General features: G+C 37.1%; 1 protein-coding gene across 5 annotated transcripts in view; it reads right to left on the reverse strand.

Annotated features, from left to right (window-relative positions):
* TRPM6 (transient receptor potential cation channel subfamily M member 6) overlaps nt 1–12,344 on the reverse strand; it is a 96,419-nt gene that overhangs the window by 62,148 nt on the left and 21,927 nt on the right. For all 5 annotated transcript variants that reach the window (XM_042826793.1, XM_042826795.1, XM_042826794.1 and 2 more), the window contains 4 exons: nt 7,042–7,121; nt 6,177–6,215; nt 1,160–1,337; nt 558–771 (listed from right to left, as the gene is read on the reverse strand). In XM_042826793.1, coding sequence (XP_042682727.1) covers nt 558–771; nt 1,160–1,337; nt 6,177–6,215; nt 7,042–7,121 — 511 coding nt within the window. The remainder of the gene's footprint in view (nt 1–557; nt 772–1,159; nt 1,338–6,176; nt 6,216–7,041; nt 7,122–12,344) is intronic.

Raw genomic sequence — 12,344 nt, forward strand, 5'->3', positions numbered from 1 at the left:
TTCATTATTTACATACAGGGTGGTTCCCCTGTAAGGCCACTGGGCTGCATAAAAGATAAAGAAGTAAAATTATTTCAGTTCTGTGGCTGACCAACCACCTCAGTTTTTGAAAGGATAATAGGCTAATAAGTTCACTGTATGGATTATCATAATTCAAAACTCTCCTAGTGAAAAAAATTAAATATAGATTTGAAAATTTTGAAAGTTCTGAAAAGCTCCTCACAGTCATCAGATACTAAATATTTCAATGAAGTATATAAAATTGACTGTAAGTTGTTGTTATCTACTTTCAGTTGGCACTGTGTTTCTTACTACTTGTGGAACACACTGCTATTCAATAATAAATAAATAAATCAGAATGCCTGTCAATAGCAAAGGCATACGTTGTTTGCCTTTGAACAATGCGTTGCTCCTAAAACAAAAATGCTTTACCCTGCAAAAAAAGTACCACAAATTATAAAACTAACAATTTCATTATATTTGCCCCAAACATATATGTTAATGCACACAGAAAGAACACCAGGGGAAGACTGAAACAACAAGAAGAATTACACTACCGCTGTTGATGCCTTCAGTAATGATCCATGCTCCTGTAGTCTCAGCAGCCTTCACCAATCCTTTACTGAAAACCTGCTTGACCTTTGAGGGAAGTTTGAAATTTTCAGTGCCTCCATGAACAGAGATGACTAGCTTTGGCAACTCCATCTGCCATTCATTAATCATCAGGTGCAAGAGTTGATCCAAATTGCTATCATAAGAGAGTCTAATGTACTGAAACAAATAATCATAAATAAAATAAACATCACTGAAATACTCAAAGAGAAGAAACTGCAACATCTTACCAAGTTCTCAGCTCTAGCATCTTAAAGACTTGTGCTGGATTAGAATTTTTATAATACTGTTAAAGTGATTGCACAGAAACACGTAAGTGAGCAAGACAGGCAGCAAGACAAGCAGTTACTCTTAATTGTGGTGAAGTTCAACATACAGATATTATGCACATACACAAACTCCTGCTACTTTTAGGTTCTTCCTGCTCTCTTAAAACAAACCAGCCTATAGTCACCAGTGTCACTCCTTGCCCTTCTTCCCGGGAAATTATAAAAAGAAAGCAGACAAATAAACCCAGCAATCAGTAGGAATCAATTTACAGACAAACCTTTGCATGGTATGTGTGATCTCCATCTTGAAAATTGATTGTACCAAATGCATCTGTTGGGCTTGTCTTAGTGTGTTTTTGCACAGACCATTCTTCATCTCTCTGCAGAGCAGTCTGACAAACAGGCCAGCTGCAGTCTACTCCTGGGTGATCTCCAATCAGCCTTCCACAGCAACATCTCACATTAAAAATAAAATTAAAAAACGATTTTGTATTACGAACACTTGTGCAAAGATCTAGGATCTCCACCAGAGTAGCCCAAATACTCTTCTGCAAAGAAAGATATTGTAGCATTCTGACATTAAGTAAAACAAAAGTGAACTCAGCTAAAAAATCTCAGTGATTGTAAAATGACATAGAATTAAATAATAAAAATGTTTTGCTGGATACATCATTTGTTCTCCTCTTGGGGAGCACTGATACCAGCTTGACAGTTTATCCACAAGTTAATTCTGACCTAAGCTATGCAGCTCAGATTTACTGGAGTCTTTGGTAAGACATCTTAGAACACTGGAATTCACTATAGCTATTGTAACAGGTTATTCTAGGTGCTGAAGAAAGATCTAGGAGCTACAATCACGAATGTGAAAGAGATCAGCAGCTCTCAGTCTAAAAAGACCTCTAGACTAATTCTAGGACACCAGCAAAACAAATATACAAAATAAATACATGCATTGTTAAGGGAAATATAACAGAAGCTCAGTTAGCATTTAAGATTTGCAAGAGGGTGAATAACTCAGACTCCAAATTCAATCAGTATTACTGTCATTTGGACCTCAACAGGCTCCAACCTGTTCTGCAAGATTAAATTTGATATATTTATAGCAATATCTGACATTCTGGTTTTCTTTTAGACATCTTAGATGCTAACATACCGTTAGTGACAGGAAAAAAAAGAGAAGAAAGAAAAATAAATGTAAAAACAGGGAATAGCATAGGAGGCGCATGAACTGCTGAAACAAACTAGTCATCTATAAACTTATTCCAAAAGCAAAATTCATGGTAATTTTGCCTTCTCATAGACAATCCAGGACAAGACTCATGAACTATACAAAAGTATCCAAGCTGGAGCTCAACAAGTAAGTCAAGTCTCCTACAATATGCAATTAAATAGCTACTACAGGAAACTGGGGATTCAACACAAATGGAAGATCATTGCTGATATTGTAAGTGCTGTCAAATAGCATGCAGGCTCAGACTTCACTTGGAGGTGCTATACAGGCATACATTTTTTAAAAGCATTTCAGAGCTACATAGCTGCAAAAGCAGGAAACACAAGGAAAGCAGCTTTGGACAACATTTGCTCATAAAAAAACATGAGGCCAAGGACTACATTTGTTCATGGCTCTCTGCTAGTAACTTAAAGAAAGGACAAGGAAAAGAGGCATTTTCAATTAAATTATTGGTCTTTAGAGGATAAATTTCCTTACAGCTGAGGAATTAGCCTCCTTGCTCCAATTTTTTTCTCCTTTTTTTTCTTTTTTTTTCCTCTGGGGACTCCAGGGTAACAGCAAAATATCCATAAAAAAATATCCTTTAGAGAAAAGCTGAGCAAGTCTGTGGAAACCCTATTGTTTTCGGTCCTGAAAATATCTTGTAGCGACTATACTGCTCCTACAGCAGTCTCACTGAAATGAATTCTTTTATCCAAGAGTCATTCCGGAACACAGTAAAACTAAAGCAGTTTCGTTTAAATAGTACATTAACTTCCTTTATTTACCTAGTAACTTACACTCTTGGAATCAGCAAATGCCAGTGCTTGCAAGAACAGCACTGAAAAGCATTCAGACTTATTAGCAGTGGATTACATTTTCTAAAATCTGAATTAATTTCAGTCCACAGAGTTAATCACCATCAAATAAGAAAACAGGATGACTGTCCCACATATTACTGCTCCATAGAGGGAGCAATCATGTCAGTGACCCTTAGAGCAGCAAGAGCCTACTTTTTAAATCAGAAATCCTACGGAAAGCAATCAACTGACATAACAAATAACTGCATTAACCCTGAAAATGACAGGCCCAATGAACATTGACCAATTTTCATCATTAGCAGTATTTTCACTGCATATCTAACATTTAAATGCAAATATGCCCACAGGTGAGATGCACTCAGAATAGTTCAAACACACTGTGCAGACAGCGAAGTAAGTGCACGTGGACCTAACACAAGCACTGCAGGGTATGTGCACATGTTTTATCTTGGAGATAGTCATAACAAGAAGCATGAACTAAAAAACCCTGGTATTTCCTGAACAGCTCATGCTCCACCCCAAGTTGGCATGCTCAGTCTCCTGAGTCAAATAGAAGGAACGGACAAAGTGCTAAGGCCTTCCTGATCAGGGAATTCAAAAGCCAAGATCAAGAGACTAGAAAGGGTGAGGAAACCAAAGCACATTACACACATCTGTTCGGCTTTGTTTTGCTTTTCCATAAACTTTTGTGCTCTGCACCTGGAGATGGGGTTCAGGGAGGACAGTAGCTAGCAGCCAAGGATAGTGGTCAAGCCAGGGATTGCTTCAGAGCACTGGAGCCACACACATCCCTGAGACCTGCTGAGACCAGGGTGTTGATGGTGCTGGCTGATGCCTTTCTACATTTGTTAATACTTAGATGTTTTCCCAAAGTTCCATCCATCCTGGCCTTCATCTCCAGGGATCCACAGCTTCTCTGTGCAACCTGTTCCAGTGCTTCATAACACACATACTGAAGAATTTTTTCCTCCTGTCTAATCTAAATCTTCCTCTATCACTTTAACACCATTACTGCTTAGTCCACAAATATGCAGCCCACAGTATGACTAGGCATAAATGTGCCTAAAAGGTCAGACAGAGACAACTTGTGAAAGCATCTCAAATGTGCAAGGATCTAGAAGTACTGCATTCCTGAATACTCAACCAGTGAGGCTGGCCTAGGTTCAGTCTGGCATGTGTTTATCAACACTTACAGAACAGTGAATTGAGGTAATTTCAACAGAGAAGCAGTAAGTTTCTCAAATTTCATTAGGAACTACTTAACAGAGTTATTCTACTTCATATTAGCAAACACTTGCATAGCCCACTCATAAACAGTTTGCAAACCTTGGAAGTATCCTACAAATAATAAACCACTAAAAGATTTCAATTGTCTATGATACTGTGATACTGGGTCAAACCATAATAGGTGTCAAATTTATTCACGTCAGCTTTGGACTATGTGGAAAACTGCAGATCTTAAGCTGACTTCACAGCTGATCTAATAAGTAGAGTATAAGCAATTATAATGCTCAGGTGTAAATTACTTCGCCATGTTAAGAATAGGAAAATACTTCTGTAACAGAGCTCTGACAGTGGTTTAAGATACACAAGTAGAAAAGAACATTTAATCCTTGAGGAAACATAATCAAAAATAATAGCTGGCTGAAACAAACATCAGATAACCCTATACATTCTGCACATGTAGAAAGAGGGACATACATGATACTCAGGAAAATGTTCACCAAATAGTAAAAGAAACAACTAAAAGATGAAAAAGAAAAAGAAAAATCCAAAGGTATGAAATTTCACTACAGAGAAGGTTGAAAGAGAAAAATTAACACACTTTATGAGGTGCACACTTTCAGTTTCTTTTCCTTCTTTTCTTAACGTAGTAATGGCATTCATGCAACTGAACAGTTTCACTGGAAGACTGGTTTGATGAAAGCTTTCCTTTTTTTTTTTCTTTTTTTTTTCCCCAGGTTAGTTTTCATACCAATGAGCTTCTCCTGCCAACTAACATGGTAAGGGAGATGGCACAGAACTGCAGGATTGCTGTGGTGTTAACATAAATCAGATTAAACCATTTAACTATACCCTAAGTACTCATTTACCTTGCATACATAGCCCTAAAAGGTATAAGCACAAGTTAGCTTCAGTTTGAAGCACAAGTTAACTTTAGCTTACATACACACCAAAGTATCACGAGATCAGCAGGAAGCAATAAAATCTTTACAGCATTTCTAGTTCTAAAACATTTGCAACAAATCTTAGGATCTCTTTTCTTCTTCTCTAAAGCAACCATTCTTTTTGTACAGGTCATTCGCTTTAGTTTTAAGACCTATGCTATTCTGTGTGTTAATCATTTTCAGCAATGTGATTCACAGAAGTAATTTATTTGCTTTTTGGAAAATGTGATTCTTGTTTCACATAAGTCTTAAAAGTGAGGCAAACAATGGAATAGAGTAGGATAGAGTACTTCAGTTCCATTAGAAAGGACCTTCAAAGATTATCTAGTCCAGCTGAAAAATGTTAAATGCAACATAAAAAAAGCAAATAATCTTGCTTATGCAAATGACAGGACCAATTTTTACCAGTTTCCTAGTCCTCATTTACTGGAGGACACCCATTGTTTTCTGGTGCTTCAGCTTTCAAAAGCCTTTAACACAAAGCAAATGCAAAGAAAAGTTAACTTTTAGTTCTTGTAACTATTTATTACCATAAACATACAATATCAAAAGATGTTTTGGGATAGCAGCTGAGCAAAGAATTTTGGATGGAAACCAACTAGTTTATATAAGCTACAAAGACTAGCTGCTCAAAAAATATAAAAGCCAGTTAAATGTACTGTAATGTAATGTAATTTTTGTTGCTTGTTGAAGGCGTGGATGCCCAGTGCAACCTTCAGAAATTCTGTCACCAAGGATGTTTCCACTGCCATCTTTCTTCTCTTTTTATTTAGTTTCTCCTCTTTTCCTGATTCTTAATGTTTCCCATTGCCTTCCTCTCTCTCTCCTTGTATCATCCACGATACAGGCCAAACTTAAAGATAAACTCATTCACAGAAGTTATTTGGATAAAATTTTCTACTGCAAGTTGAAGTTTATTGTGCAATTTATGTTACCTGGGTTTATGATAAACCTTCACCCCAGGTCTCCAGAAATGGTGTTCTGACATTGTAAGAGGAAGGATTTTGTTATTATTGTTGCTTCCTAGAGTAGGAATGTTCATTGCTAGCTTTAGGTCATTACAAAAATAGTATGTACATTATTTTTGCACTGTTACCTGATTAAATTCTGGCACACCTGGCATCCTGCAAGACATCTGTGATAAAGATAAATAATTAATACATGTGTGTACAAAAGAAAACACCTGTAATAATCATAAAAAATAAATTAATCTCCGACAAAATTCGACCATCAGAATTAAAGGTTGTCTTCTTCTGTATTAACCACTGGAAGAACTACTAGATAACTTCAGTGATTTGGCTTGCATGTAACATCTCAAAACATATATTCCAGCTACATTTTGAAGATGAGTTCCCTACTGTCTACACAATCCATGTGTTCACAAGAACATAATACAAATTACAAGTTCACAAAATCAAGACATGATCTTGTTGAGCATATTTAGGCAGCAGCTTCCATTAGATATAGTCTGAAGTGCCAAATCATGGGGTTTTTTTTTTCCCAGTTCCCACAGAATTGCTTAAGAGTTTGATCTTTTCCTCACTCTTTTCATACTCTATGTCAATCTGAATGGAAACCCATGTCTCATAAGACTTTGATCAACAGTAGGCGATATTTTGAGGATGGGAGAAAACAGTAGTACAGGATTATGGATTTCTGTGCAGCAGTAGTTCAATATCAGAAGCATGATACTTTTTTTCTCTTTAATTTGGATGACATAACACGGTTTTAGTTATTGGATAGTATGATGTCCAGGAAGGCATGGGAGGTTAATTGTTTATAATTTCTAATTCAAACGAACAGCAACATTGAAAATGTACTGGTGAGAGGACCGATAAAAATCACCAACAGTAGTACTGTCAAAATGGAAAGAATTGCACCCAAACTTCACAAAGCACCCATAAAAGTGAACTCTGATTCTTTCTGAATTCAACAGAGAGAAATGAAAGTCATTGTTTTACCTGTGAGGGTCTTTCAAATAGGGAACAATGGTTGCACATTCTCTTTTACTGAAGACTTCTTCTATCCAAGATTTAGGTGTCTGAAAAGACATTTCAAACGTAATTATATTCCTTAACTTTAGAACACAAAGCAAAACATTACTCTACAAAGTTTAGGCTGCTGTATATGCCTAATTCCAAATAATTTCCATCACAATGTCAAATGAAACCAAATGTTATTAGCTGAAACTGGAGCTCTGAATTGTACAAGTCTTTCACTCCCCAACTTTTTTCTTAGAAATATGTATCCTAAAATATATTCCTATTCTTCAGTAATAAACATGAAAATGATTTAGAGGATCACATACATGTAACTGAAAGCACTGCACATTCTGATAGAAGACTAACAAATAGCAATATTGCTAAAACTGATACTATGCAAAAAGGCATTATTTCATTTTTACCTGAAAGACACTGTTTACTCCTTCTTGTTTTATTATTATAAGAGATTTCAGAATTGATGCATCCTGGTTACGTGTTTACTGAATTAGGACTATGCTGAAGTACAAAAGACAGGGAAGATAGTCTGGACTGCATTTAGAGTGTGTGTCAGGTGAAGTTTCCCCACTGTGATACTGCCTCAGTGAAGGCTGTTGCAGCTGAATGAACTGAACTGAATTGCTGATGTACACAGATTTTTTTCAAAGAACCTCTTTCTATTCTAGCTAATCAGACCACAAGAACCAAAGGATCTCCTACACTCTCACCATGAGGCAGAAAGAGGGACCTATTAGACAGAGGTGAATGGAAGCAGGTTTGTGTTCAGAGCAGCAGAAAAACTTCCAAACCCCACCCTCCAACATACTCTCAGACAACAGACACGAAGCTTTGGAATTTGACGGACAGGAACCTAACATCCATATCACAACCACCTCTGACAAGAAGCATTTCTATCATAAGCAAGTCCCTTGTGAGGGGAACAGAGGGCCTAATATGCAAACTAGACCAGACCTACTGGGAAGTCGGATGCCAACCTGGAGCCCAAGTAAGAGATGTCACTAGGAAACTCACCAGGTTAGTACAGACCCCTGATTATTAACCATTATTCATGTCAGCAACAATGAGATATCAAAAAGAATTCCAAGGTCAATCAAACGGGATTTCAGGGCTTTGCGGTGATTAAGGATAAAGGAGCAAGGTCACAGGTAGTGCTCCCTTCCATCCTTCCTGTAGCCGTATAGAACAGGCAGACCCAGCTAGTCACTGTGCAGCTCCAAAGTTGATGTTACCAGCAGAATTTTGGGTTTCTTGATCATGGGGTAACCTAAACAACACCAGGACTGATGGTGCATAGTGGGATGCACCTTTCTCGAAAACAATTTCTGCTATAGGCCCCCTAGCCAAGGTGACAACATCTATGAATTATTCCTTAAGCAACTTAGAGATATCTCTAGATTAACTGCCTTTGTCCTTATGGGTGACTTCAATTTGCCAGACGTTAACTAGGAACATCAGCTGATACAAACAGATATGAACAGATCCAGGAGATTCCCAAAACGTTTTGATGAAAACTTTTTGGTACAGGCACAAAGGGATGCAACTAGGAATGGTGCCCTCCTGGATTTTTTTACCTCTAAGCAGGGAAGGTGTTGTGAGTGAAGTGGAAATTAGTGGTTTTCTTGGTGATTATGAAGTATACAAGTTTAAAATTTTTGGTGATGGGAGGAAAACTGCCATCAGAACTACAGCTCCAGATATGAGGAGAGCAGACTTCCAGCTACTCATTTTATGATTAGGCATGAAAGGCAAAAGGTAATCAAATAATAAATACTGACTCCTTATTCATTCTCTAAGTTGAAAATTGATTACTCCTTTGCAATATGCCTAACTTGCAAAAATACTTGTGTTAAGTACTTTTCTTGATACTTGTGTAAAAAATGTCTCCTTCCTACAACGAATTAGAAAAGAATTCAATTTGTGAGAATCCATGTAACAACTGATTAAGAGCAGCGCTCAGAGCATTTTTATGGTTGGAGCTCAGCAATAATTCTTATAAAAGAGAATACTTCTCTATTATCTCCTGAAAAGAATTATGATCCTTAATAAAAAACGGTTTGTTTGAGAATTTTTACTTCAGCTTTACATCCCTAAATACCCCTGCATTAACTCACAGCTAATAACCTGGTTATGGAATACCAAGAGGTACATGGGTGAAATAGCAACTCGTGTGCAGGTTCAGACCCAGCTCCCACCAGGACTAACAGTAGTCCTCAGAAAGTAGTCTGAGTCAGTCCCCCACTGACAAAGATGAAAGGGTTTATTAAAAAGCAGTTTGCAGGTATTGATATGAATGTGTATTCTTCCAAGAGTAACTAATTTAATTGTGTCTGGTTGAGCTTAGAAGGAAGAAGTAAGAGCATGGAAGATCCTCAGGGCTGAACAGATCGTGAGCATACAGGAAAATTAAATATCTCAGAAATACACCTATTGAAGACATCAGACAAAAATTAAATCCAAGGAAAAACCTGAGAATCAGCACAGCAAATTTCATTGTTTGAGGGCAGGCATGCAGTGCTTTAAAAAACCTTTCAATAGTAGTCTTGTTAGTAATCGTTATTGTTTCACGCTTCCCAAATCACTTCATTCTAGTTGTCTGAGCTATCAAGCAAAATAGACAAATGTTCCTACTATTACAATACCCTGGGACTCTGATCTTCTGAAATCCCTTAATATTTCTGGCAACACTTTTCAACTGAAACTAAGGAACAAGAAATCTTTTTATTTATGGGATGCCTTGGATAAGAATGAACTTCACTAAACTTTTCATTAACAGGAGAGGGAGTAATGGAATTGCCAAGAGGTTGGCAAGCCTCACAGCACTTACTAGGGAAACATGCTCAGCCTTGTGAGAGAAGAACATTCGCATTACTGTCATTTTGATTAGTAACAGCACTAGCAGTTTGAACAAGCTGTTGGCATCATTTAATCTTCCCCCCAGCCATACTATCACCAGCATGATATATTTCAAGTATATCAAGTGTTCTGGAGGCATCTTTCCAGGTGTGAAGGGCAGCACTGGAGAATATAAAGTATATACCCCTAATACAACTGCATGTGTTGCATAAGCCTACAGAGCAACATCAAAACATACTGTCAAATGAGCAACACACATGCTCAGAAATGTGACTCCATTTGAAAAACAGTGTCAAAAGAAGTTTTTTCCTCCAAAATTTAATGTTCCTCAGCAAAAAGCTATATTATACAAGTTACAACATCAATGAGTAATTTTAAAGAGGATAGAGGTCATGTGGAACGCTACCTCTTTTAGATCACAGAATCACAGAATGGCTTGAGTTGGAAGGGACCTCAAGTATCACCAAGTTCCAACTCTCCTGCCACAGGCAGAGATGAGGTTATTTAAAACAAAAATATAATTTACAGTCTTCAGAGATGGCAATAAAGTTTGCTGAAGTTACAGCAAGTAACATGAGAGATAAAAAGCTTTCTTTACTATTAGTTTTTTGAACATCTAGGCTTTTTCCTAAATAACATATCTTGTTCTAAACATTATTTTGTTTAGATTCTGGAGAATCTAAAAAGGGAGATTAGGGAGTTAAAACAAAATGCTTAAAACTCTGGATGCTTTGTACAACATTTTATAATTTGGTCCAACACCACGTTTTCTCATTCAGCTGAGGCAGTGACTAACATATGCTACAGTTGGTCAGACCACTCTAATCCCAATGTGTTGGACTCAATGTATAACAAAGCCAGTGGAAAAAACCTACTGATTCTGACAAGCCTTGATTGATATACCATTAATCCAGTCTTGGATCATTGATAAAATTCCCATTTAATTTGAGTGAACAAGGTCATGATTCAATTAATTTGATCCTTGAATCTTGATGCACCAAAGATGCACCTCACATAGTGTCTCTGGGATACCTCTAGCCTCACACTCATCTGAGTTAGCTTCACTTCAAGATTCTTAAATATTTATTTTTATAACCAATGAGAAGAAAGTAAACATAGCCAAAAGCCTAGTTTGCAAATTCTCTATCATTTCTGTCTTAATAAAATTTCAGATAGTTTTACTTAAATAAATAAATAAACTAAAATTCCAATCAGCCATAGGAAAAAAACGAAATATAAGTTTGTACCACGGTATTTCACCTTGTTATGAGCAAGTTTCAAAACTGAAACACTGTGAGATGCAACACATTTACCATTATTATATAAAATTCAGATGAAATCTTTGCTTAATATACAATATATACCATAAAAATAACATCCATTCCTCAGTCTAAGGTGTCCAAATTAGTAAGCAGGAAAAGGGTTTTAAACTACCATGCTCTCTACAGCAATCTCTGAATTCAGGACTCAGCAAGTAAGAATGAAAACAAGTAAGAATGAAAAGAGGAGACTTCTCATCAGATGTTTGTCTGATCTTGGTTCCTAGATTTTTTTTTTAATATATCTCTGTAATACGAATATTTCTCTCTTCAAACATTTCAGAAGTGTCATCATTCAGTTAAAGTTCAACAACAGACTAAAACTTCTTCCTTCACTACAACTGAGGTATATATATATATCTCAGACACTAACAGCAAGCACTCTTTCTATCACAAAAATAGATCTATCTATTGTTTATGATTTAAAAATTTATTTTCTGATATACTGAGGACTGAAAGCAGTGCTTTTATTACAATTTTCCTCCTAGAAAATCTTGAGACCTTTATTTGGGAAATTTGCCTTCTCATTTCTTACCAGTCTAAGGATTAGGATTGCTGCTTATGCTTCCTTGCCACAGAAGAGGCTTTGGAGATTTCTAGCCTGATTTAGTCAATGGAGTGGGAAGAGTTTGGCTCTGAAATTTAAGGCACATGAGTAGTTTTTAGAAAACCACTTTTAATCACTTCTCCAGTATATTTAGTGTCTGAGATTCTTACATAATATGGTATTAAAGGGACACTCTCAGGTCAAATTTGGTTTCACAGAAGTAAGGTTTCCAGTTGTAAAGAAAGAGATCAAGAGACTAAAATTCGGAGAACACCCCAATGCTTATTTCTTTCAAACTCCTGTTGGTTGCAGGTGCAAGAAGGCAAAACGCAAAAACCCAGACCAGCAGGAAGGCAAGCAGTCCACCAAAGCAGTGACACTTGTGATGTGCCACCACAACTGGGACTTCACACTGAGGGTTCAGCAGTTCCTCATGCCTGGGGGTCAGGCAGCACGAGCAGGGAGTCACCCAGGTACCCCATGCAATGCCTGATCCTCAGGGGTTCCCAGCTGTCTCAGAGAAGCACTGTGATTGCTGTTCCAGC

Source organism: Centrocercus urophasianus, unplaced genomic scaffold (genome assembly GCF_019232065.1).
Source record: "Centrocercus urophasianus isolate 14NV4802_14NV808 unplaced genomic scaffold, USGS_Curo_1.0 seq_27, whole genome shotgun sequence".
In the NCBI taxonomy this organism is placed as follows: domain Eukaryota; kingdom Metazoa; phylum Chordata; class Aves; order Galliformes; family Phasianidae; genus Centrocercus; species Centrocercus urophasianus.